This window comes from Protopterus annectens, chromosome 6.part0 (genome assembly GCF_019279795.1).
Source record: "Protopterus annectens isolate FY-2018-M chromosome 6.part0, PAN1.0, whole genome shotgun sequence".
Taxonomy (NCBI): Eukaryota; Metazoa; Chordata; order Ceratodontiformes; family Protopteridae; genus Protopterus; species Protopterus annectens.
In genome coordinates this window covers 667,403,907-667,431,458 of record NC_056737.1, presented here as the reverse complement: position 1 = coordinate 667,431,458, position 27,552 = coordinate 667,403,907, and the positions used below count along the sequence as shown (strand labels likewise).

The 27,552-nt window shown below is 37.3% G+C and overlaps 1 protein-coding gene across 1 annotated transcript in view; it reads right to left on the bottom strand.

Annotated features, from left to right (window-relative positions):
* Positions 1-27,552, bottom strand: part of ADSS1 (adenylosuccinate synthase 1) — a 512,348-nt gene that overhangs the window by 110,876 nt on the left and 373,920 nt on the right. The window contains exons 8-10 of the mRNA XM_044074349.1: positions 26,260-26,386; positions 19,322-19,476; positions 13,756-13,880 (exon numbers count right to left, since the gene is read on the bottom strand). Coding sequence (XP_043930284.1) covers positions 13,756-13,880; positions 19,322-19,476; positions 26,260-26,386 — 407 coding nt within the window. The remainder of the gene's footprint in view (positions 1-13,755; positions 13,881-19,321; positions 19,477-26,259; positions 26,387-27,552) is intronic.

The window sequence follows — 27,552 nt, the reverse complement described above, 5'->3', positions numbered from 1 at the left end:
ATAAAACAGTTTTTATACTGCCAGATGACTTTCTACTACTTTATATTTATTTGATATGACTACTACAAGCAGGATTGTTACTCAGCCTCGTGACACAGCCTTTGCAGCCTACTTACATGAGCTTCCTGATTCACAGCCTGCTCAGCTGCAGCCATAAAGGAAATAGAGACATATTTAAGCATACCTATCCATCACATACACATGCTGGACTTTAGTAAACAGTAATGGTATGACTACTTACATACTGCTGGGACATCACCCCTCTGCCTTGCTTCTTGGACCCACTTGTCCAAGACCTCCCTCTTTCTCTGCTTCAAGTCGGCATAGTGGTGCCTGACCTGCTCACCAGTCTGAGGGACACCAGTGGCACTGGTGAGATCACAGGCGAGATGCTCCCAGGCTTCCGCTTTATATTGGGAGCCCTGGTACTTGCCTTGTAGCAGTCTCTCATCATGGTTTTTTACCAGGAGTCCTACCATGACCTTGGACTCCTGTATGCCCCAGCGCTGCACCCGGAAGAGTAATCCCTCTCCAACTCCTGCCATCCTGCCTACAGTGGGAAGCTGTAACCAGTTATGAGCTGTATTCCCACCTGTGGTGTTTAAATACAGCCGATTTCCTGCCCTTTGCCATGATTGAATGGTTTTGAATATGCTGAGCTAAGCTAAGCTACGGGCAAACCTGCTTAACTAAGGTTGGCATTGCTTAAAGGGACAGGTTCAGCACTGCTTACCAAAGGGCAAATCCACTTAGCTGGGCTACTCGTTGCTTAGCAGTCATATTTACACAATGCTTACACCTGGTAAGCAGAGCTGTGCAATGCTTACATTGCTTATTTTTCATTTTATAGACTATCTGCTGTATGGCATTGATTCATCATTCATTACATATTATAAAATTGTTTACTGTCCCTGACATCCCCCAATGTGCTTTCATTACATTTACTCATGTGTGACTATACTGTATGGAGCACTTGTGTTTATATGGGGATTTCACAACTTTATTAAACTGACACCTCATACCTGGACGTAATGCAGTACTCCGGTTCACAAATATATGTTATTTAGTAGGTAATACTAAAAAAAATTTGATGTAATGCTTTCACATGTAAAATGCGAATTGGTTACAGTAGGGATCAAACCAGGAATACCTGCTTGCAAAGCATATGCTCTAACCACTACACTATTGCAATACTACTTATGTTGGCTGTCTCTTGCTATTTAACTTCTTGTGCTGTTTAAGCTGGACTAAGCGTAGCTAAGCAACTGGCACACCCACGAAGCTATGCTTAATCTTTATCGCATTTATGAAAAAAAAAAGTTTTGTTGTGTTATTTTATCTATACCCTTCAGAATATCCTTGCTAATGCTAAACCTGTTATTTTATCAACTGCTTTGTGGGACAATTGTCCCTTTTGGCTTTGTCCACATTCCTTACTCTGATGGGTTGGGAGGTGTGCACTATGTGCTTATGCTACCTGTGTTATCCTAAAAATTTTTGGCTTGGTAACATACCTCTCAACCTCTTAGAGCAAAATATCTGGACAAAGCCTACAATGATGGGGGGACAAATAGGGACAGATTTTAAATATTTTTCTTACAAACTTAAAAAGGTGATAGAATAATAGGTTTTATATTAGCATGAATTTTCTGATGGATGTGTGGAGTCTTACACTCAAATATTTTGTCATTATTTAATGACTTCAATCCTGAGCAATTTGCCAGAAAGTTACACATTTTAGGGGAACACACCAAAAATATGAGGCAAACATCTTGGCATTCTGTGAAAATCTGTACAGTTGAGAGGTATACTTGGTAGGGACGATTGTCCCTTTTTCCTTTGACTACATATTTTTTGTTTTCCTGATGGGTTGGGGGTGTTACGAGCATTCTCGCTCATTTTTAATTGTCGAAAGTCAATTCCGGAGTACGGCAGGTATGTGTATTGTGAGAGCTCTGCTCTCAGACACACCCCCTGCGCTTGTACATGGAACCATGTCTGTTTTAGAGCATGGCAGCATGTCTTCATAAATATGCATGGTGCAATGCCGTGCTGAACAGGAACCGTCCCTGCCATGCAGGAATAACTTATTCCTGCACGGCTGCTTGCTGAATCCCAGGGAATGTGTGACACTGTCATGTTTGGGTAGTGTATTCAAGTAGTGAGTGTTATTCAAAATGAAATTAAAACATGGTGGGCAATGTAAAGACATTCTGAGATATAAAAGCTGTTTTGGCAAAGCAGTTATGACTATTACCTATAGTTTCATAACCACATTTGTTGCATAAAAACTGTGTGACCTACAGGTAAACAAATGATGCTTGCCATCTAATATGCATGGGTCTGTAGAGTAAACATGTTTGGAAATACTATGAAAATATATGCATAACTTGCATAGATCCTGCAATATCACAAAACAGTAGTACTCTATCCCCTCTTGTCATACATCATTGGAAAAATCTTGAACAGGCGTGCAATTCCACGACTGATATCTTGGCTCCATCCTCCACACTTAGAGAAATATAACCTTTTGTTTTACCATAACACTACTATCTTTGGCAAACAAAATACAAATTTTCTTTCATAAATCTGCAACATAAAATCAGCATCTGCAGACAGACTTTTGATATGAACACCAGTGTCTACCAAAAATATATCAGATTTTTCATTTTGCATAACTCATACTATTTATCAGATAGTATAAATATAATGAGGTGTATTTCCAGCAGAGGATTTTGCAGAAAAGATCTCAGGAACTGGTTTCCTGGCTTAGAAAATCTCTGGAAGCAAAGGTGTTAATTAACCTCCTGCTTGTTTTCTTTTTTCTTTCTTTTCTTTTTTGTTCTTGTTTTAATGCACTGTTGTTTTACTTTACATTTGTTTTTCTTGGGGCTTTAAATATTCTAGGTTATGGCCAGAAAGTAAACTTTGTACTGCATTTTGTCATTCCAAAGGGATTAAAAGTCTTTGAACTGTGAGAGATTCCAAGAAATGCATAAGCAAGCAAGAATACCTGAAAAGGTGGGCATTATTGGGAAAATAATAAACAGCTCAGGGGTGTTCTGAGGCCTGATGGCACATGAAGAAGGCCTATACACCCCCTGGAAAGTCTATAATGTCTCCTATAACACCCACCCTGACAGGCATTATTGTTTAAATAATGGATTATTTGTTAAATTGTTTCATAGGTGTTTACTAGGCTAATGACCACTAGGGCCTTTTTAAGCCTAGACATGTATCTCAAATCTCTGACAAGTTCTGGTACCCTTAATAAGTGTAAGCAGAGGCTTGGGAGATGAAACATTTACAAGCAGGAGCCTAGGAAATAAACCATTTAAAGGTTACCTGTGTGCATTTGAGATAGGTGCCAAGCCAGGGATGAATTTACTGTTCCCCATCCAATTGTCCAAATTACACTTGAATTGGGTTAAGGAGGGACTCTGTTTCACATGGATGAGAAGCATGTTCCAGAGACCAGGTAGTCTCTGGGACATATAGCTGTCTCTCCAAAATGTCCTATTATATCACAGGCAAGGTTTAAGTCTTTTGAATTGGTCATTCTGGTGCCGCTTGTTTTGCAGATATGCAGGAGATCCATCAGAGTGAGGTCTGACAATGCCCTGTATGCCAGACATAGATCTTCCCTCAGCAGCCTATAGGAGACAGAATACAGATATAGGGCCTTGAGGTAGTCTGCATAGGACACATTACATAAACCCTGTACTCTTTTAGTGAGGAACCTCTGTGGATGTTCCATTTGTGGGATATGCCTGGTTATGTACATATGAAAGGGGGCACTGCACTCACTGATAGGTCTGATGAATGCTGAATACAGTGAAACAATGACTTCCTTGGACCTAGATGCCATACTTTTGTTTATAAGTTGCACAAAATAAAACAACTACTAACTAAACTTAAAATCACCAGATTAGCAGCAGACAACCCCCCAGGTGAATACATTCAACTTGCAGCTGATGCTCTAGCCTACTCCGTATCACTCTTGATTAACAGATCTCTGTCAGAAAGTTATGTTCCTACACTATGGAAAGTCTCACACATAATTCCCCTACACAAAGGAGGCCCCTCCACAGATCTAACCAATTACCGCCCCATAGCTATTCCCTCGCCACTCTCCAAAATACTAGAGAGATGGATTCATTCTCAAGTCTCAGATCACTCCTTGCTAACAACCTCCTCTCCAACACACAACATGGTTTCCGACCTAACCATAGCACCACCACCGCCTTACTGTCTTTCTCTAACACTATCCTACAAAATAAAAATGCAGGTTATCTCTCCTCAGCTACTTTCCTAGACCTCTCTAAAGCTTTCGACATGGTCCCACACAAACAACTCATCTCTCTTCTCAATAACCTATCCTTCTCTCAACCAGTCATCAACTGGTTTCAGAGTTACCTATCTGACCGCCAACAAGCAGTTGTTTGGAAGGACAACCTATTCCCCCAACTACCAGTCTCCATAGGAGTTCCCCAAGGGTCCATCCTGGGACCCCTACTCTTCTCTATTTTCACCAATAATCTAGCCTCAGCCACAACACATGGCACACTCATACAATACGCAGATGACTCAACCATCATCTGCACATCCCACTCCCTACCAGAACTGCAAAAAGTCACACAGGAGGCATTTTCTTCTATTGAAACTTGGTTATCCGATGCCCAACTAATACTCAACCCAAACAAAACAAAATTACTAATCTTCCAACCCACCAAACTTACCCTAGACAGCTCTCACTTTAACATCACAGCAAAAGACAACACCACCATCCATCCTACAGAACGCACCAAATTACTAGGAGTAGAAATAGACAATAAACTGAACTTTGACATTCACATTTCCATGACCATTAAAAAAGTGCACAAAAAACTAGGAGCATTATATAGAAATCAACAACTACTTACCAAAGCAGCTAAAATTTTGGTAGCAAATTCTCATCTTATCTCTACCCTACGCTACGCCTCTCCAATATTTACTAACTTTAGACAATGCGATCTAAATAAGCTCAAAACCTGCTACAACAAAATCGCCAAATTCGTCACAGGGGCTTCCTACCATACTCACCACTGTCTCTCACTAGCAGAACTGGGCTGGCTAGAGCTCCTCCACCTCCTTCAATGGTACCAACTCAGACTCACCCACAAACTAATAAACCAACCACTACAAGTCCCATCCCTCCAGAATCTACTCCAACCCTACATAACCACGAGACCACTAAGATCCAGCCACAAAAACCTCCTACAGATCACAAGAGCCATTAACTCTGCTGGAGAAGCATTATTCTCATGCACTATAGCCAAACTCTGGAACTCCCTCCCATCCTCAATTACCTCTGTAACTTCTTGCACCCACTTTAAATCCTTACTAAAATCACACTTCAAAACTTGCCAGATATGCCCTTGCAACCCCCCTCCCTCTAATACCATCCACTCCCTCCACCCACTACCTCTCTCAGCCCCCTATCAACAACCTACTCTTAGCAAGCTTGGCTACTCATGTTCTGAGGCTACCTACCACATAATACTAACTTCTTGTAGCAACAACTGCTAATGGCTGTTATGTACCTTAAAAACAGATTGTATCAGTTGTTCACTGATGAATCTCAACTACATTTGTAACCATGTTTAGTATATGTCACCATATTTTAAAATTGTACTATGTTCTACAGCTGTTTTACATCTGTTTTCTTCTTGTCTTGCACCCTTAACTGGACTAATGTCTATATTTAAATGCTATGTTTTTTAACTGTATAATGCAAATAATACTTAATGTGGAGCTTTTCTCCCCGGGCCTCCGCTGAAAACGGACCTGTGTCCAGTCGGACTCTTCCGGTCAACAAATGTAAATAAATAAATAAATAAATAAATAAACATAGAATGATTTCCTCACTACTGTAGACACATGATGGTCAAAGGATAGATTACTATCTACGTGTGTCCCTAAGTCCCTGATTACTGGATCAACTCTAAGGGGTATTTTGTCATTAAGATAGTTACCAAGGGTGGATGACTTCCCGAAGGATACTGTTATGCATTTCTTGGCATTTTGTTTTAATCAATGTCTCTGACACCAGTTATTTGTCTGTTTCAGCCCTTCCTGGAGAACATTTGTGTTGCTCTAGGATTCAATGACAGCTCCTAATTTGCAATCATCTGCAAATTTAGTCATCTAGAGACTGTTGACATTGGCCTTGACTTCAGAGAAGTAAATGCCAAAAAGGAGCGGGCCAAGGACTGATCCCCGAGGGACTCCACTTGTGACTGGCTTCTTTCTAGATGTAGACTCCCCAGTTCTAACTTCCTGGTTCCTGTCTTGTGAGCCAGTTGGCTATCCACCGAGTGACACATGAGTTTGTATCTAACCTCCAGAGTTTGTCAGCAATGTACAAGTGTGTCAAATGCCTTGGCCAGGTTAAGATAGGCAGTGTGAACCATTTTCCCCCTCATCCATGGCTTTGGTGACCTTCTCAAAGAAGTCTACCAGGTTGAGTAGGCATGACTTGACCTTGATGAATTCAAACTGGGTTGAGTCCAGTCTCTGGAGGTTTACAATATCATTATTGATCATTTCCATGGCTTTGCATATAAGACTACTAAGACTTATGGGTCTTTAGTTTCCAGGGTATGTAGATGGCCCACCTTTGTGTAGAGGGATGACTGTTGCTGTTCTCCATTCATGAGGCACAAAGCCTGTTTGGAAGATACAGTTAAATGGCAATTCCAGAGTGCCTGATAGGTCATGTTTCATGCCATTTAGAAGGCATCCTGGGATATTGTCTGTGCCCACTGTTGCAGTGTCCTTGGCCTTAGAGATAGCATTAAGGACCTTTTCCCTAGTTATAGCAGGGGAGTTATATTTGATGGTATTTCCCGAGGGAAGGTTGAGGGGGAGAGATGGTAAAGTTGGTCAGTATGTTTGCTATATCTTCTGGCAGAGTATAGGTGGCTCCTTTTACAATGAGCTCTGCACAAAATTATGTATTGCCTTTGAGGTTGTGGACATAGCTGAAGAATGCCTTGTGGTTGGCCTTGGCCTGGGAGGACAAATTTACCTCAAATTTGACTTTGGTAGACTTTATTTGTCCTCTCAGTTGTTTGTTTGTTTACTTTGACAAGAGTGCTTTTATCCTGCTGGGTTCTGTACCTCGTAATTTTTGCCATGATTTTCTTCTTTCTGTTATATAGCCTATTGATTTTGTGATTTCACCAGTGTGGCTTTTTTTTTGAGTGGGTTCTGTAGTTCTTCCTACTGGGTACTGCTCTATGCAGCAATTAATATGCTTGTATAGGGTTTCTGTGAACAGTTCTGCAAAGGCAGCAGTGTTCTCAGGGTTTATAGGGGCTTGAAATTTTGCCAAGTTATCACTCAATAGCAGGAAGTTAGCCTTAGAGTAGTTCCTGAATATTCCAGGTTTAGCTGGGGGTCCAGGTTTTATTTTTACTTCAAAGGAGACTATTTTGTGGACTGACCTTACAAGGGAAGACATTACACTAGGATATATGTAACACATTATGTTTCAATTTTTTTATGAGTATACACTTGTTTGTATATTTTTGATGTAAAATAATTCCTATGCCTAACATTTCAAAGTTGCTATACCATATGTAATGAAATAACTATAAATTATGTAAGTATTCACACACACACACACACACACACACACACACACACACACACACACACACACACACACACACACACACACACACACACACGCACACACACGCACACACACGCACACACACGCACACACGCACTCACACGCACACACACGCACACACACGCACACACACACACACACACACACACACACACACACACACGTAATGGTATTTCCTTTTCTTTTTTTTTTCCATCACTTTGCTAAATACAACTTTTTAAGACATGCTTCGGGAGTGGACAGTAAAAGAGCAAGTCCTTTTGATTTTTGACTTTTTTATTATTTTTTTAATAAAACTTACTTTTATTTTATGTTGATTAAACAGCAAAGCCATTTTTCGTGAGCATAAACACAGTGATTATTTTCTGTTTTTCAGTCCCGTGATTTGTTATTTATTGGCTAATAAATAAGTTCAATAGGGTTCATTTAACCTATTACTTCATTTTTTTTTATTTTAGGTAGGAAGCACAGGTCATGGGTTAATTTGGAAAACTCTCAGGAAAGATTGTTGTGCGATTATTTTTGATTTTCCGTACCCTGTCCCTTTTGTGTTCTTAAGTCCGATGGCTCTTGTATTACCAGCTCCTCATATAAATGTGACTTTACCTGCATGTCATATAAATGTGACTTTAGAAGCTGCCCCCACTCATATATCAATGGCTTATATTACTGAGCATGAAAAGATATGCTTTGGGAAGTCAGTTTCTTTAAATCGACTGAACTTCAGTTACACTCCCTTTCACAGACTAGTTACGAGCTGCAATAACTGCAGCTTTAACCACCTTTATTAGCTTACTTTTGACATCTCTGACATAGTTCTTAGTAGTGTAGTATAGGAAGAGAAGACAGGGCTACCTATAACTTATAAGGTGACACTGCAAGCAAGACTTTATTTATTTATTTATTTTATTTTATTTTATTTTACATTTGTTGACCGGGACAGTCTGACTGGATTCATGTCCACTTTCAGCAGAGGCCCGGGGAGAAAAGCTCCAAGATAAGCAGTTAAGATTACAGATACAATATATGCAGTGGTTACATACTTAACAAGTTATACAAATTCCAAGGTTAGAGACATTCCCGGGTGTACTTCCATAACGCAAATGTTTGTTTTTTGTAAAGTCACAGGAAAATAAAAATGAATAGTCCACTTGGCTTGAAAACAACACAGTACCTTTGATTACTTTCCATTAAACAGTACTACAGTCTTTGATAGCCTTTCTGAGTACAGGTTTTCTTAAAAATGTCCCAGGCTGTAGGCCTTGACTAAGCCGAATCACACCTCTAGACACCAGAAAATTCCCATGCTTTTCAGTGATCCCTGTAATGTAAGACAGTTGTTTAGGGTTTGTACTGTTACTGCCAAATACTTGCTGCTCACTCACTTTTGTATGTTCAGGTAGGTTCTTCCTTCATCTGTTATTTAAAACATGCGAAGTAACTTCAGACAAAATATCAGTCAGCTCTCCATGATAATAAGTAGGAGTTACTTGGAAGACTGAAAGGCATTACAACAAATATTGTGTTGTACCTTCTTGCGTTGTGTAGTGTAGGGTCTGTGTAAGTGACTTCACTTTCTACTCTGTTCATTTCTTGGCTTTAAACGGCTGTGCCTTCCTGCCATTTCTGAATACTATTTAGTTTTTCTCTAATACTATTACTTCTACGTTTTACCAAAATACTTCTCAATCTTTTATTTATCCTTTACTGTTTATTCTACAATTTGATAAGTACTGTTTAGTCACAATAATTTACACACACTTTGGTAACAAACCCCCCCCAAGTTATGGGCTTGTTGGTATTCCAACGTAAGACCTTATGAGGAAATTCATTACTACTTTTTTAACAGGGAAAACTCTTTGCTAAGTGAGATACTTAATGACATTGTTAGCTATTGATTGGTTTTACTCCATCACATGCATCTTTTTATTTAGCTTGTTTTTTTTTTTTTTTTTGTTAGAACTACAGAGACTTCCTGTGGCTGTGTTTTGCTCCTACACCCATACCTCTCAACTGTCCAGACTTTCTCAGAATGCCCTGGCTTTGCCTCATATTTTTGGTCCATCTCTCTTAAAATTATGGTTTTCCGGCAAATCATTAGCAAATCACTGAGTGAAGTCAAAAAATAATGATAGTTATGTAAGTTTCAGAATTCATCCCCTTCGGAAAATTAATACTGATACAAAACCTGTTATTCTATCAAGTTTCTAAGTTTGTAAGAGCAATATTTTAAGTGTCATTTTTGGGCCTTTGTTCCCCCAGTACTTATGGCTTTGTCCAGATTTCTTGTTCTAAGAGGCTGAGAGGTATGCGGCCACACCCCACCCACCTCATATTCTTTCCTTTATACTTTCTGACAACTTCCATAAATAAACATTAATTCCTGTTCTCACACCCCTTCAGACTCAATCTCCCATCTTAATGTGGATTTTTCTACATCTGGCATAACTATTGAACTTCATGTTTTTCACCCTTCATAGCTTTTCAAATATGTTCCACTTCACACTTTTTATTAGCTTATTCCTGCTTAATAAACTAAATTTATTAAGTTGGTATTTACCCCAAAATGTTTACCCATGCCAGCAACTCAGTTTCTCTTCAGTCAAAACACTCTCGCTGTATTCTTGCTGGACTCTTAGTCCAGAGTTTGATTCCCTCAGCCTTCACTGCATCTTGCTCTGTCACAGCAACTACCTGCATGTCCTCTCTCACCATATCCATAAACCTTATCTTAGGCCTTCCTCTTTTCCTGTTACCTGGTAGCTTCATCCTTAGCATATTTTTTCCAGTATACTCAGCATCCCTCCTCAGCACATGTCCAAACCAATGTAATCTTGCCTCTCTGGCTTTGTCTCCAAACCTTCCAACCTGGGCTGACCCTCTAATATACTTATTCCTAATCCTGTCCACCCTCATCACACTCAGTGCCAATCTTAACATCTTTAACTCTGCCACATCCAGCTCTAACTCCTGCCTTTTTGTCAATGCCACTGTCTCCAACCCATATATCATAGCTGGTCTCACTACCCTATTGTAGACCTTCCCTTTCACTCTTACTGGTACTCGTCTGTCACAAATCACTCCTGACACTCTTCTCCACCCACTCCATCCTGCCTGTACTCTCTTCTTCACCTCTCTTCCACACTCACCATTACTCTGAACAACTGATCCAAGTATTTAATCTCATCCACCTTCACCACCTCTACTCCCTGCATCCTCACCATTCCTCTAGCCTCCCTCTCATTCACACACATATATTCTGTCTTAGATGACAGCAATGATTTTTCAATAAGCAAAAAAATTATACATATCAATATCAACAGAACCATCCATCAGACTATCATATGAACAATTGTGTATGTTTTTATAACAACTGTAAACCTCTTTTACAGACGCCTTAGAATATACATTAATATTGTTTAAGATCATTTCCATTGCCTGAATATATTTTTCTTTATCCATTATAACAAGACCCCCGCCTTTATCGGCCTTCATGAATCTATTGTCTTGCATAGAGTGTAGCGCTTTCAGAGCTGCCATCTCACATTCATTAAGGTAAACTACCTGGACTTAGTCTTTTTATTTAAAACATTTCTAATATCTTTTTCACATAACTGTTCAAACACAATGAGCGTGTTGGACAGTGTAAGGTTATAAATAGAAGGTTTAAGAAATACCTTCTTAGAAAAATTAACATCTCTAAGTAAAAAACTAAGATTTAACTTACAAGTGAATTCCTTCAAACACAACAATGTCCTACTAACATCCTCCCACCTAGTGGGAATTAAATTTAAACCTTTTTTTCAAAGCTTCCAGTTGTGGAGAAGAAATAAATTATCAGAAAAGTTAAAAATGTTGTAGTCATAGTAATAATTTTCTTACCATTGATATTTGTTCTCTTTTTATGTGTATTCCACATGATTTGGGTATTGAATGTGTCAGGAATTATTTAAATAAATTTTCAAAATTGGATGAGAAGGATATCAATTACTGTTCTCTTCTTTTGGACATGTTATTAAATAATAATTATTTTATGTTTAATAAACTATTTATAAAGAAATCATCACCATCATAATTTTACTCTGCATACTGGTTCTTCATGAATGTATTATTTATTGCTCAAATGTATTAGGTGGTTTGTACGTGTTATCCCTAACTAGGCTCTAATTCTCCATTCTTACAGGTTTCCTGGGCAAGCTCAGTTCACCTACTCTAAACCTCCAGTTTAGAGACAAACTTCTTGAGTCTAGCTCTCTCTCCAGGCTTCTTCCTTTTATATCAACATATCTGGCAATTAGTATCTTGTTAAGCTGATTAATACAGAGTTTTTTCCCTAACTATTGTGGGAACTTTCCCACGCTTCATACTGCAACACATTAAAAAGCACCTTACATATTTTCTTCACTCAGCATGTCACAACTTCCCCCACGCAGTAAAAAACAGGGATTTTGGCCTCTCAACAGTGGGTTGTAGGCCCTTGAAAACCCACTGCCACTTTGGAAGGCTAGGCTAGGCCTGTGGTTTACTGCATATTGAAAGGACTGGAGGAACATGCCTTGTGGCACTACTTCATATTACAATCAGATGGCCTACTTAACAATTATAGTGGGAAATTATCTGTTGCCAAATTAAAGTGTCTCCCTAACAATTAATACGTCAGGGCACAGAAAGGCCTACTTTATTGTTAGACATTGTCTTTTAATTGCTAAGTATCTTCTTTCTGCATTACTTAGCTTCCTTATGATATAGCACATAGGATGTTCCTCACCACGAAAGACTCCCATACACCTTCCCTAGATGTCTTGGTGTATAGGGAAAACTTCTTATTAAAACCGCTGCTCTTTGACAAGGACTTGTTCTTTTGTGAGATGTGTGATAGGGCAAGCAAGAATCACAAAATTAAGCACAAATGTTCTTTAGTAATCCAAAAAAGCTTCCATCAAGCCCAATTTACTTTTCTTAGCATCCATTGTCAAGTCTGTCTGCCTTATAAATTCTAGCACAGACTATACATTTGGTGAGACCCCCAATCCTCTACATGAATGATCACGTCATCCAGGTATGCCATAGCATAGCATAACATAGTGGGAGTGAGACTTCAGGATTTTATTCATCTGCTTTTGAAAGGTAGATGGGGCTCCATGTAGGTCAAATGGTAACACTGTGTACAGGGATTAGGGACTGGAATAATGGTGAAGATGTTTAGTGGAGGGTGGGGGCTAGCATAATGATTAAGGTATTTACCTCACAGATGCAAGGTACAGGGTTTCACTCTGACTAAGTTTAAAATGGCCTACAAGACAAATAGACTAGTACTTACCTAGGACCCTATAAAAATAATCAATCAAGGGTTAGAAAATCTGTTTTCCTTTTGGCAGATAGGTAAAAGATATCCTCTAGTACCCCTTATTCAAACCTAGGGTTGCCAGGTATCTGATCTTTCCTAGTTTTTTTATCAGGCTTTTCAGTTCTGGGCATGGAACAAATATCAACCTTGGTTTCCCACAGTTATTACAGAATCAACACTGCCATCAAGTTTACGAACTAGCAGTACTGAGCTGCTTCAGTTACACTTAGATTCTTCTCTGATGTCTAGTCTGAGCATTTATGAACCATTTTCAGTTGCAAAATGCATTTGTGACTCTGGTTCTCTATAAGATCTTAGTCTAATCTTCATTCCAGGTGCTGACTCTGTTCTACCAGTTTAGTTCTGCCTAGGATTTCTGAAAACACTCCTTTATTTCTTAATATAAATTCCCTTACTTCCTGTGTTGGTACTCTTGTCAAGAACTCATCTAGATGTACTTCAGGTAGACATGTAGAGACTCCCTAGTCAGTCCTGTATGAACTTCAGCTTGCAGGCAAAAAAAAAAAAAAAAAAAAAAAAAACAAAAAACGAGTCAAATACATGGGGAGGCAAAGGATGCAATGAAAGAGAAAATAATTGATATTAAAAATATTAGGTTAAGCAGAGAACTGATAAAAGGAAAGGGTACTTAAGAGTTGCAAATTTCAATCACATCTTAATAAAGCAGAAGGAAAAAAACAACCAAACAAAAAAATAATAAGTAACTCACGCTGTGAATCCATTAATCATGTTAGCATATCTCAGGATGACAAGATCTAACCACCCACATCGCCTTTTTCTGCCTGTAGTTACTCCCACTTCATGACCTCGAGACTGAAGAAGATCGCCAATGTCCTGTTAAAATAAATTTAAAATTTTACTCATGAAAATGTATACAACAGGGTACAACATCACACTTGTTGCTGATAAAGATAAGAAGCTAACGATTAACCAACTAGATTTACAAAAATGATGTACAGTTCCTTTGCATGTGATGGGAAAAATAAATCTTCAGAACATCAGAGTGGGAAGGTCTTCAACAAAGTTTTATTTAATACTCTGTTTTAATAAGCATTAGTTATTCAGATGTTCTGTAACAGTTTCTGGCTTTATGCTACTGATTATTTCATATAGTTACTTACATAAATGTTGTGCAGTAGTTTTTAAAACTTTGCAGAAAGTTTGCAAACCACATGACAGAACCATATGAAATATATTAAATATATCACTATAGTATGTATATATAAATCACATACTACATATGAATGTTAATCACATTCATTATATTTATGCATGTTTGTATGTAGATGTATATATATATATATATATATATGTGCATGTGTTATATGATTTATTGCTGCACGTATTTCATCACATGCTGAAATGTTGGTGTTTTTCATTGATGGTATAGTTGGTTGAATTATATAACGGTTGAAATTCATCAAATCAGCTGTTACATAATTCAAAGGTTTTCCCCTTCAATGTTGTGCAATCCTGGAGTTAGTATATTTAGTTTTGGGGATATGTGTGTGTGTGTGTGTGTGTGTGTGGGGGGGGGGACAAACCCTCGTACACAAAAGTCGTTTTTTGGTTTATGCTCGGTAATCCCAAACGTAATCTATTGATTTACATTTGAACTACTTGTTTTTAGATGATTTTGGTGGCAATAAATGGTAATCACAGATGAGTTTGTTCGATATTTTGTGTTTTGAACAAACTCACTGTTGACTCTTCATTATATGTGCATATACACACACACACACACACACACACACACACACATACACACATATATATATATATATATATATATATATATATATATATAAAATATAACTATAGGTGGCAAAGTAATAGAGTATCTAATAATGAAGACAGTGATTTGCTTTGCTCTAGCTCTTTCGGAGAGTGGCATAGCTGACATTTTAGGAAATGTATACCAACTTCCAGAATGTAGGTCCTCTTCTTCAAAAGGTTATTCCCTCAGAGTACAGGAGCAGCATGTTTCTAGACCATATACCTTTCAATACCACAAAAGAAAAAAATAACACTTAAAATTAATATATAACCACAAATTACGACAAATATGCTGATTTTTAAACAAGTTTAAATTTTAGCACATTTGTCTGTACAAAATAAATTAATTTTAAACAGTGTACTCCCAAGGTGGATTGTTGACTTCTAATTATTCTTAAGTGTGTACAGTGCATGTGTGTAATGCAGATGAAAGGCCTGGCAAACTATTATTGTTTTTTATATGCCTAATAAATTTTATTAATGTCAATGGCTGTGAATGAGGTCACTATAGTTGTCAGATATGACTCAACACTATTGGATGGATGGACGCCATAACATACACAGCACACCTCACTATATCCATGTTATAGGGAAAGACAGTAAGTTGGTATGGCTGATTAAAGAAATTCCTGGGAAAAAGTATGGAAGAAACAAGAGAGATGATACCACTTCATAGAAAGGGTGGCAGCGCAAAAAATCTTCCACCCCTGGCAAACAGAAATATATAAATAACCAAATAAAAACAGATCTTTAAATAAGAAGAACAGTAATCATTCCAACAATTATTTTTATGTATCTTTTTACATTTATTGAGACTGTATATACTGGAAAAACGTATTTTATGCCTTGGCAAATATAAGATATTTAATGTTATATTAAAGCAGATAATTTCATTCAACACTCAGCAAATGTTACTAGTTTTATATCAGTGAAAGTGGACTTTTGCACAACAGCAATAAAATCAAGGAGAAAATGTAGTTACGAAAATTTTGCAACATCAGATGGCTAATAAAATATTTATTACCAACTGATTAAATTAAATTAAATTAAATTAATGACATTCCAAGGAACATGAATCAGTGAAATGCTAGTTCAGTGTTTAACATAAAATAAAAATAATATTGCATTCTTTGGGGACACAGGATCCTATACCCCCAAAAGGGAGATGTCCATACACCCTGATCTAATATATTCAACTCTGAAGTCATTGTGTCATGGAGAAAAGGGCTATATCCTTAATACAATAAATTCACAGAAATGTGTGGTCATTGGACTGCATTGAGCCAACTTAATGTTGTAGAGCTGTCACTTACTGACCATGATCACAACCTGAATAAAAAGTTCAGCTACTTACTGAATAGCCATCAAAACAGGGTGAGCTTTTGGAATGGCTGAGCTACTAAGGGATGGCTTCTTAAATTTGTAATTTCCTATTGGAAAGCCAAAAAAGCTGAAATTAGTGTGGTTCTAGTAATTACCCAGTGATGAGAGCTGATAAAGCAGAAACTGAGGAGAGGAAACAGTGCTCTATCAAGAGACACAATACAACAATAAGTGGAAAAAAAAAAGAAAAAAAAAACAATTAGTATTTCTTTGGGTGTAGTAGATGATACACTGTATTTGTGACTATTAGAAAAATACAGTTCCAGGACAGCAAACATGAACAGAAAATATACACAGCAAAACCAAACTGCTGCAAGAAGAAGTGAACAATGTAGAACTGAGCATCTCAGCTTGATGGATAAGAGCCATCTTGTAGAATCTGAAGAAGGAAGTTTAAGACAATTCCTATTTCTAGTTCAGTATTTGTAAAATAAATTATGTGCTTGTTGATTTCCTGCCACAATGTATGTCTAATATCAAACTTTTGGTCCCTATATACATTCCTGGATGATAATAGTCCTTTTATGGATTGATACTTTGGATAAACTCCAGGAATTTTTAGTTTATATTAATAACATGATGGAGTTTGTCATTTTCTTATTGTTGTGATTATCGGGTTATATCTTGGATATAGAAATTAGAAAGGACACTGTTACCAAAAGATTTATTTCCAACATTTACTGTAAGCAAACATTTTCAGATTCTTACCATTTTTCAAGATGTCATCCCTGACATCAGAAAAAAGTGTTGTTAAAGGACAGCTGGTGCAGCTGGCTAGAATGGATTCTGAAACTGATGTTTTTCATGTTGCAAGTGATAAACTGATGGCAATGTTTTATGCTAGAGGCTATCCAGTTGAATTTTTAAATGAAATTAGAAACAAGTTGATACTAATAGGATCGCTTTTACTTCCAGCTATTCCTTAGATAGCAATGCTATCTTAGACTGTATCAACAAGAACGGGAAAGTAATTTTGGTAGATCATTGTTTAACTGATAAATTGGGGACAAAACCATATTTCACTAATAAAAAGGGCAAATCTTTTAAATATTTGTTAGAACATAAAAAAAAACTATAAGAAAGGTTGAAACCAATAGGAATGGAATGAATAAATGTAGTTCATGTTCCCAATGTACATATACTCTATGTGTAGCTTAGTTTTCTATACAAGGGGAAAACATATAATGTATATGGACGTTCTAATTGTGCCACAAAGAATATTGTTTATTTAGCACAATGCAGATTTTGCCCCACATTTTACATGAGAAAAACCTTACAAACGTTTAGAGAGCATGTTTACGAACACATTCTGGACATTAAAAAGAAAAAAGAAAAATCAATCAATGCTTTCAGTAAACATATAATGGAATTGAATAGTCATAAATTTAGTTTTATGATAATTTATCAGGTTCAAAAATCACCCTCAGAGCCAAATTAAAGATGAGAATTTAAATTTGAGAGAACTCAAATAGCAACTTTGGCTCAATGCCACAATATTTCCTGGATTAAATGAAACATGCTCCTTGAAGCCAGTTTTAAGATTAAGACATTTTGAGTTTTTTAAATGTGTCTCCATTTTATTTCATGATTGATGTTATTTATTTTATTTTATTTACCTGATTCATCAAGTTATCATGTGATTGAATTTTGAATCATGTGATCATTTCACATGATTTTTAAAGGTAGATATATATATATATATATATATATATATATATATATATATATATATATATATATATATATATAATTTTTTTACTTATGATTGTTAGTTCAGATGAAGTTCTATAAAAGGTGGAATGAAAGAGCTTAACTTCTGTAATAAAGGATTTTTAAGTGACTGACTTGGATCCTTTTTACTATCCTGAAACAGGAGTGTGTTTTTATACATCCCTCTATGCCATGAAGCTAGATTTCTGAGAAGTAGAAATGAGTCTAGTATAAGTGTTGATGTACTCACTAGACTTTGTAAATCCTGACAGATATGAGGAGATCATGTATGCCATGATATGTTTAAACTTGTTTGCCAAAACAGCTGCAAATAATTTCAGTTCTAAGTTAATTAAATAAATGGATCTAGAATTATGGAGATCTAGAGGATCCATATGTAATTTATAAATAATTACAGTTCTAGACTAATTTAGCTATTCAAATATACCTCTATGTTCAATCGAGACAAGTAATTTTACCAAACTTTTATTAATTGTATTCATATATCACTTACAGAATTATGATACAAAACCAACTGGGCCAAGTGCTTTATTTTTTCTTTAAAAATGTTATATCTAATTGGAGTATTTTTTCAGTAATATGTGACTAAGTTTGCTACCAGATGTATCTGGGATCATCGAAAACTGTAAGTAATTTAATTATAAGTCAGTGTCATTAGGTGGCACTTGAAAACTGCGATCATAAATACTGAAACTATTTTCTAAAATGTGTACAATACCTTGGGTGAAACTAACAATATGAGTATCACTTTTTAATGATTTTATAAACCTAGGAGGTTTCTGTACTATATGACTCTTGCAAGTAATTTAGAATGAATTTGTGCCTATTTAGATTAATTTGCTAACACTTTGGATTCAATCCAGGAGAGATGAGTGTTTAAAGTGAAAGTTAATTTATCTTGCTGATGTAATTGTAATTCTGAAGATTTATTAAAACTTCATAAAATAAAAAAATACACACTTCACAATGTCTTTACAAACAATGCATTTCTTTAGAAGAAATGCAAGTAATATTGTAATAGTTAAAACTTTTATTTTATATTCCTGAGCAAAACCAGATGAGCATGAGGCTTGATGAGGCAGGGTTGTGTTAGGTTGCCATGTAATAGCTCAGCAATTGTTAAATACTCAAAAAATTCTGAGTCTTTTTAAATTAAGCAGAGTAAGTCAATATTAGGCAGGCAGGTTGGTAAAACCAAATATCAAACTGCTAAATTAATTTTCTCAATCCAGGACACAGGCTTTTGTTAGTGGAAATGTCACATCATTTTGAGAAACTGTTCAGGGATGCACAATGAATAAATGAAGTCATCCATATCTTTATAATGCAAATAATGATGGAGTTTATATCCAGGTTATAACAGTGTCAGGTGAGCAAGTACTTACATTTTTTTGCTCTGTGGGGAAAGCTCCAATGCCCACCCTGGTGGTGTATGCCTTTACTACTCCATATACCTCTCCAATATTTTGTGGAGGAATACCAAGTCCTGTACAGACACCACCCACAGTACAGTTTGAAGATGTCACAAAGGGGTATGTGCCTAGAAAAATAAAGATACATTTAATTTGCAGTACAAATTGTAAGATAAAAGAGTCACATTTTGTAATATTAAAGCATGACATATTTCCATTGAAATTGCAGTGATGTATTCATGGGCAATTTGCTAGAGTAAATGAACACCATACAACTCGATTAACTTGCTTTCAGTATTGCTAGGTATGAGGTTTTACATTTTCATTTATTTTCTCTTTTCCATTGTTGTATTCTCATGGCTTCATAAAAATGTATTTTTTAACATCTTTATTGAATTATCTATCACATAAGACATAAGCAAACATACATTTATATCAAAGAAAACGAGTTATATTAACATGTTCCCAGTTACAAACATACATTACATACATTTTTTGCATAACTACCACCAATACATTACATAAATTGCTCAGCATCTGTCTTCCCTTAAATCTCTCTCCACCTCCAAAACATTCTGCATATATTGTTCCCAAAATTTCCGTTTTTTTCTATGTAATTTGTTCCTGCCCTTTTCCAAAATATCCCCTTCCAGTTCTTTTATCTCTGTTACAATATTTAATAGTTTAAATATAGTTGGTCCAGACTTTGATTTCAATTTTCTAGTAATTGTTTTTCGGCATCCACCAGAATTAAACTTAACAGGTTTTACTGTCTCTAGGCAATTGAAATCCTTTATCCCAGTTCAAAAATAGTTTCCTTAATTATTTGCTCACCCAGTACTTCTGACAAAGTACTCTGTGGGGAATTTTAGAAGTCTGCTAACTCATTACACTCCCAAAACATATGTTCCCAGTCACCTCTTTCTTCCCCATCACACCTCTAACATTTGCTATCTACCTAAGAAAAAAATAATACAAAGAATTAAAAATTAGCAATAGGAATGACTCTGCATTTGCAGTTTTCATGAGGTATTTGGCATTATTATGTAGAACAACTTATTCTAGAATTACAGTTTGCTAGGTATCTAGATATATTTATTTAAAGAGTTTTATACCTATATCAGGAGACTACAAAATGATTGTGCAAAGACTATTGTCTTGAACAGCTGTAAATATGTTAGAAAAATTTCTAAAGATCAACGCGGTACCATTTTTGTAGTTTGGAGGTGAGGAGAGGTGTCACTGAAGGCCTACTAACTGGTGACCAGATTAATAGCAAAAGGCTTTCTTTTGGAGCTACACAGATTTTCATTCTACAAGTCTCAAATTGTTATGCAGTGGACTCCCAATGAAAGAATGCATTATTTTTTTTTTCATTACCTATAAGGAGTAACTAAAAGGAGACCAGCCTCTTCCTCTAAGTGGGAGGTAGGGATTCTGCTGGCAGTGAGCTATTTAGTGCCCTGTATGAATTATAATCCTGGCAACTGCCTGGTTCCAATAAAGTAAGAGCCACTATAACAGTATAACAAAGGTAATTTATTCTCTGATCCTTAAGACATTTTTTCACTAATCAAAGCTGCAGATGGAAAGAATTTCCTTGCTAGTTCAAGCATAATGCATATTAAGGATGCCAAATGTTAGTTGTTGCAGACAGGCTGCAATATTCATAAGCATAATGTAAAAGGGCTGCCTAATATATGTGTGATCCACGGCATGGAGTTATGGAGCTACTGCAATTCATAAAGATGAATAATACTTTTGCCATACCAATGCACATTGGGACCAGCTAGTGAACTGCAGGAAACAGTCAGTGCAGAAATACAACACCTGAATCCCCTTGTAGAATATGGTCCCCTTAACTTATACTAACACAGGGATACAGCTTCACACACAAGCACACACGCACACACACACACACACACACACACACACACACACACACACACACACACACACACACACACACACACACACACACACACATGCACGCACACACACAGACTTTGACAGACTGACTCACTGACAGTCAAAAACACACACACACACACACACACACACACACACACACACACACACACACACACACACACACACACACACACACACACACACACAGACAAACACACATTCTGACAGACTGACTTTCAGACACACAGTCTGATAGACTGACTCTCAGTCAGACAAGGACCTTCCTACAGACAAACAGCCTCCCCCCACACAGACCAAACCCCCTGCTCCTCAGCCTAGTTCCTTACTTAAATTGCGTATACCTCTATGGCTGGGGAAGAGTTATTAATGTTTGTGGATCTCTACAGTCATGACAAGGGCTGGTTCATAAAATTTTTGATCCGAGTTGCCATGATCAGGGAGAAACAGTCACAATCATTAGCAAAATACATAAATTAATGGATCAAGTATAGTAGCTGCTGACAACTGGTGGACATTTGGCTGCATCACTGTGTGTAGGTGGGGACTGTGATGTAGTAGCATCACTGTGTGGAGGCGGGAACTGTGACATGGAGATAGCATCACTGTGTGGAGGTGAGGACTGTGATATCGTGGTAGCATTACTGTGTGAAGGTGGGGACTGTGATGCTGCGGTACCATCACTGTGTGGAATTGGGCAATGTGATGTCATGGTAGCATCATTGTGTGGAGGTGGGGACTGTGATGTCGTGGTAGCATCACTGTGTGAAGGTGTGGACTGAGATGTTCTGGTAGCATCACTGTGTGGAGTGGGGCACTGTGGTGTCATGGTAGCATCACTGTATGGAGGTGGGGACTGTGATGTTGTGGTAGCATCACTGTGTGGAGTTGGGCACTATGATGTCATGGTAGCATCACTGTGGGGAGGTGGGGATTGTGATGTTGTAGTAGCATCACTGTCTGGAGCTGGGCAATGTGATGTCATGATAGCATCACTGTGTGGAGGTGGGCAGTGTGATGTTGAGGTGGGATCACTGTGTAGAGGTGGGCACTGTGTCATGGTAGCACCACTGTATGGAGGTGGGCACTGTGATCTCATGGTAGCATCACTGTGTGGAGGTGGGGACTGTGATGTTGTGATAGCAGTGCAGTCTGCACTTATTGGTCAAGTTTTTCCTACTGTGCTAATGAGCTTTTTTTCATTGCAACACCAATATCCTGCATTTCTTTGTGTGCTGAGAAACATATCAGTAGGGAACTGGATCACTGTGCTGATAACGGCAACATCATCTGCATGAATGTATACAACTGGAGTCCTATAGTCCTGCATGTATATAACTGGAGTCCCATAGACCTGCATGTATGTATACTCCTGGAGTCTTATAGGTTACTCCACTGGGACTAGCTCATATACAGATGATGCTGGTTTGTGAATCATGTACAATTTTTTTGGGGGGGCTTTTAGGATGTATACTCTGTACATGAAGTACTAAGGTTACACAGTGGTATAAGTCTACATATATCATACCTCATCGTTTACCTTTGTCTGTAAATCACAAAGGGCTTTGGTACATTATTCTATGACATGCCAGCCCTTCTCCATGGTTAAAAAATATCATAATCAGCATTCAGTGTTAGTAACTGCAGCTTCATAAAAATGAGATGCATGGATATTTAGGAAGGGATACAGGGATTTACAAAATGTTTCCCTAACCTTGCTAATTGTCCAAAGTGGGTTGGTCAGATAGCATGACAGAGGGAGTTTCTGATTCATAGACATGTAATACTTATAATGAGAAAGATCTAATTCCCAGCTCACTACAATGTTCCTCAAGCGAACAGCGTGCTGCCACTCCTGACTGTACTCATGTTCTCCCTAGCAGCCCATGCATTATGTTAGCAAGGGCACCCCTCCCCCACACACAAATATACACACTCACATACACATACATTCATGTACGCAAACACACAGGTGCACATAGACACACATACCCACACACATGTTCAGTCACTCATGCACACCCATGCACACAGTAACTAATCAGGAGCTGTGAACATTTCTGGGAAGGAGCATATAGCTAATTAGCATTAGCCTCTCCCCTAGACTGCTACATTAGCATTTATTTTGACTGCAAGACCTCTCTCTTTCCCCATGAAGAGAAAACCTCAACAGTAGTGTGGTATGTGAATTAGAAAGGCTTAGTGCAATGTAGAAACCTTCAGAGATAAGTCTTTTGCATCATGGTAAGCCTTTCTGAATTCCAGGGAATGGATTTCAGCCATAAGATATAAACTCATATATGAACCCCTAAAACAAATTCTATCACCTTATCCCATCTTGGAAGGCAAATGTATAGGATATATTTTGGATTAGATTTGGTAGAATAATAACTGACTGAAAACTGAAGGAAACAAAAGTTCTTGTCTGGTTATTCATTTGTTCTGCAGTTTGTAACATTTGTTAGAATTCTAAAGAGGTGACAGATTACGGCTTCCCATAATACCAGAATGGATATTATTTGAAAGAAGACTTAATCAGCAGTTCAAGATTTTTATTTTTTATTTTTGCAAGTAAAAAAAAACAGAAGCTAAAATGTAGGGCTCCACTTAAATCCGGCAAACTTTAGAAAATGAAGCAAGAATGCTACAACATGCTACTTAAGAGAATTTTCTAACAAATGCAGAATTTAAAAGAAATGAAAGAGTAATGTAACTGTACATGAGCAAGAAGAAACTAGCTTCCTTAAAGGCAGAAGGAATTTTATTATACTTAATATATTATGCTTGCATCATCATTTCTTTGTTGTCATGTAATTTTTACATATTTATTTATTTATTATTTATTTTATTTTACATTTGTTGAACGGGCAAGTCTAACTGGATATATGTCCATTTTTCAGTAGAGGCCCGGGGAGAAAAGCTCCAAGCATGAACAGTGACAAAATTAACAATATATAAAAGACATTGAAAATCACAATACAGAGGTAGCATTGATCAAAAGAAAAATTATAATAATAACATTATAAACTATAACAATTTTAGTAAAAGTTATACTAAACAATTATACAAAACACACTAGAAGGTATGAACAAGACTCAGTTAAGAGAGAAAGAACTTACATTTTATCCTCATAGTACAAAGAAAAGAGTAGTAACTAGATTTGGAGGCATAGGTTAGAGGAGTAGGGATAGGGGTAAGAGCAGGAAGGGGAAAAATATATCAGTCTGGGTTAGCACATGGACAAAGCCAATGATTTTTCAGATGTTCTTCAACATGTTTTTTAAATAGAGAAGTAGAAGCAAGGGTTGATAATTCAGAAGGAAGCTGATTCCAGTTTTTACCTGCTGTGTTTGAGAAAAGTGAGTCACCAGTTTTGTTGTTAGATTTAATCGAGGAAACTAGGAGCTTATTAGCAGAGATTAGTGTAGCTAGATTTTTATATGGTGTAATTATATTAGTGAGGATAGGGGTATTGTTAGGGTGGTACAGGATCTTTTGAGTAATAAGCAATTGTTGACAGAGTATATGGTTTTGCAGTTCTAGCCATCCAAGTTGTTTGAGGTTAAGGCAGTGGTGAGTTTTAAAGGGGGAGCTTGTGATGAATCTAGCTATGCTATTATAACAGGTGGAAAGTTTGGAGAGGTTGTTTTTGGATAGGTTAGTATATATAGCAGAGGCATAGAAAAGGGTAGAAATGAGGTGGGTTTGGGCAATAGTTTTCCTTGCAGAAGGGGTAAGGAAGGGTTTAATTCTATAGAGGGTACCAAGTTTTTTGTTAACAGACTTAATGGTGGAGTTGATGTGGTCATCATAGCTGAGACGATTATCAGTTGTTACACCTAGTAGACGGATTGTAGTATCTGGGGTTATGTTGGTACCATTGTTAGAGGTTACAGAAAAGAATGGATTAGGTGATTTATGATTTGGAGTAAAAAGCAGTAGTTTTTTGAGGGGGGGGGGGTTAGGAGGAGCCAGTGTTGCATAAACCAGTTTTCAACATTATGAAAAACAGTTTGGGTGAGGCAGTGGGAGAGAGGCTATATTCTTGGCTCTACAGATTAAGGTGGAGTCGTCTGCATATTGAATGCAGGTGGCTTGAGGTATGTTCATGTGAAGATTGTTAATAAATAAAGAAAAGAGTAGGGGACCTAAGATAGAGCCTTGGGGTACACCAATATTTACTGGGAGTAGTGAAGACAGATTGTTATGCCAAAGCACTGCTTGCTGTCTATTTTCCAGATAAGACCTAAACCATTGTATAGCTTGAGAATCGAGAGAATGGGCCTTTAGTTTGTCTAGAAGTAAATTATGGTTAACCATATTAAAGGTTAATATAATATAATATAACATAATAAGGTTAATTTCATGTAATCATCTTGCTTTCTTCTTTGGATGCCTGTTGCTGTGCTCTGGCCCTACCTGAAGACCTGCAGTTTATTTTTAAGGTGATATGCTGTGTTATCCACATTGCAATACAATTTTTTGCATTAAATAACTGCATATATAGTATTAACTCCTCCCTAACAGGTTTATTTCACTATCAAATTAGTGATCTACATTCTAACCCTATATTGCTAGGCAGGTGACTTGAAAAATACTAGATGCATTACATAATACTACTCAGGTAAATGATTTTGCACAGATAAAGGGCAAAAGAAGAAAACAGAGCAAAATATGGTCAATAACAGGCATTAATGACTTATCATTAAACCATTCTTGAAAGTGACTGCTTGCTGGGAGAATATATTTTGCTGCATGTTATATCACATGTACTGGCATACCGCTGTAAATTCTACATGAATAAGCAGAACTGCTGCTGAAATAAATGTATTTAAATAAAAATAAATTGAATCTAACAAAACACTGCCTGATATATATAATAAATACTGAATGTGCATTTTAAAGTCAGACTGAACAAATGCTGTCACAGCAGGTATGAAAGCTTCAAGAAGTACTTTTATCAATCAGAGACACAAACTTACCAAAGTCAATGTCAAGCAGTGCAGCATTGGCACCCTCCACTAGAATTTTTTTCTGTCCACCATGAAGAGCTTCATACATAAAATATATGCCATCTCTGACCATAGGCCTTATCCTCTCAGTGTAGTCCTAAAAAAAAGCAAAGAAAATGACTTGAATAACAGTTTTTTTCCAAAATATACATGTGCAGATAAAGAACATCTGGTAATTAGAGCACAGAATTAATGCTATAAACTGCTTTTTGTGGTCCAGGGTTTGATTTCCTCAGCTTCTATTTGTCTACTGTGCAATCTTACAGGAAAAATCCACCTTGGAACTCAATAAATGTGTTTTTTTCATTGTACCTTTGTTTTTTTCTGAGATATTTTAATGCATCAAAATCACTCTAGATGTTTCTTATAAATGGTCAGCATGGGACCTGCCATATTAACATGAGCTTGTTTTAGTACTTTTTGTTCCATTCCCAGAATCCATTTCAAGTCCCCTTTATATGAGTCATGCTAGACATAAGGAAGTGATGCTGTCTTCCTGGTCTATTGAGGTACAATAGCAGCAATTTGAGTCACAGGCATCTTATGCACCTTCTGTAGCTAGGGTTGCCACCGATCTGTTTTTTTCCGGACTATCCAGAAATCAAATCGATTCTCCCGTAGTCTGAAAAACACTGTGCAAACTCTGGTATTCGGTTTCAAAAAAGGAAACAGACTATCAGAGTTTGTTAAATTGGCTGATGTACTGTGCTTTTTTATAGAAAAGTGTAGTAAATTGGCAGAAAGAAGGCATCAGGAATGAAAAAAGAGGCTGTTCCTGTCTACTGATGTCATAGCTATGTTACAAAATGGGTGGAGTGTGGGCAGGAGAGGGGGCAGGAATGGGTGGGATTATGGGTGTTGCAAGGGGTGTGGCCTTACTCCGGTTTTAGCCACAATGAAAGGTAGCAACCCTATCTGTAGCTGGGGGGGGGGGGGGGGGGCTTGCATTTTCTTTTCCTGAATGACTATCGCATAGCTTGATTTAAGCTTCTTCAAAGCAATTATACAGCTGCAGTCAAAGAAAGTATGTAAATTGGAGGCTTTTGTAAGGATTGACATTTTGTAGTCCTATGCTAGCACTGACAGACCCTCTCACACACTGTTCCTGAGATGTCAAAGCTGTCACTGCAATCCAGGAGTTGTTAATAACATTTAAAAGTGGCTCTGCTGCTCACTGGTGTCTGCAGCAAGAAAGATGATTTTTTTTATCCAATGTGTTGAAGGAATGGTCTAACGTACTTGCTATTTTTGCTCAAAAGCATT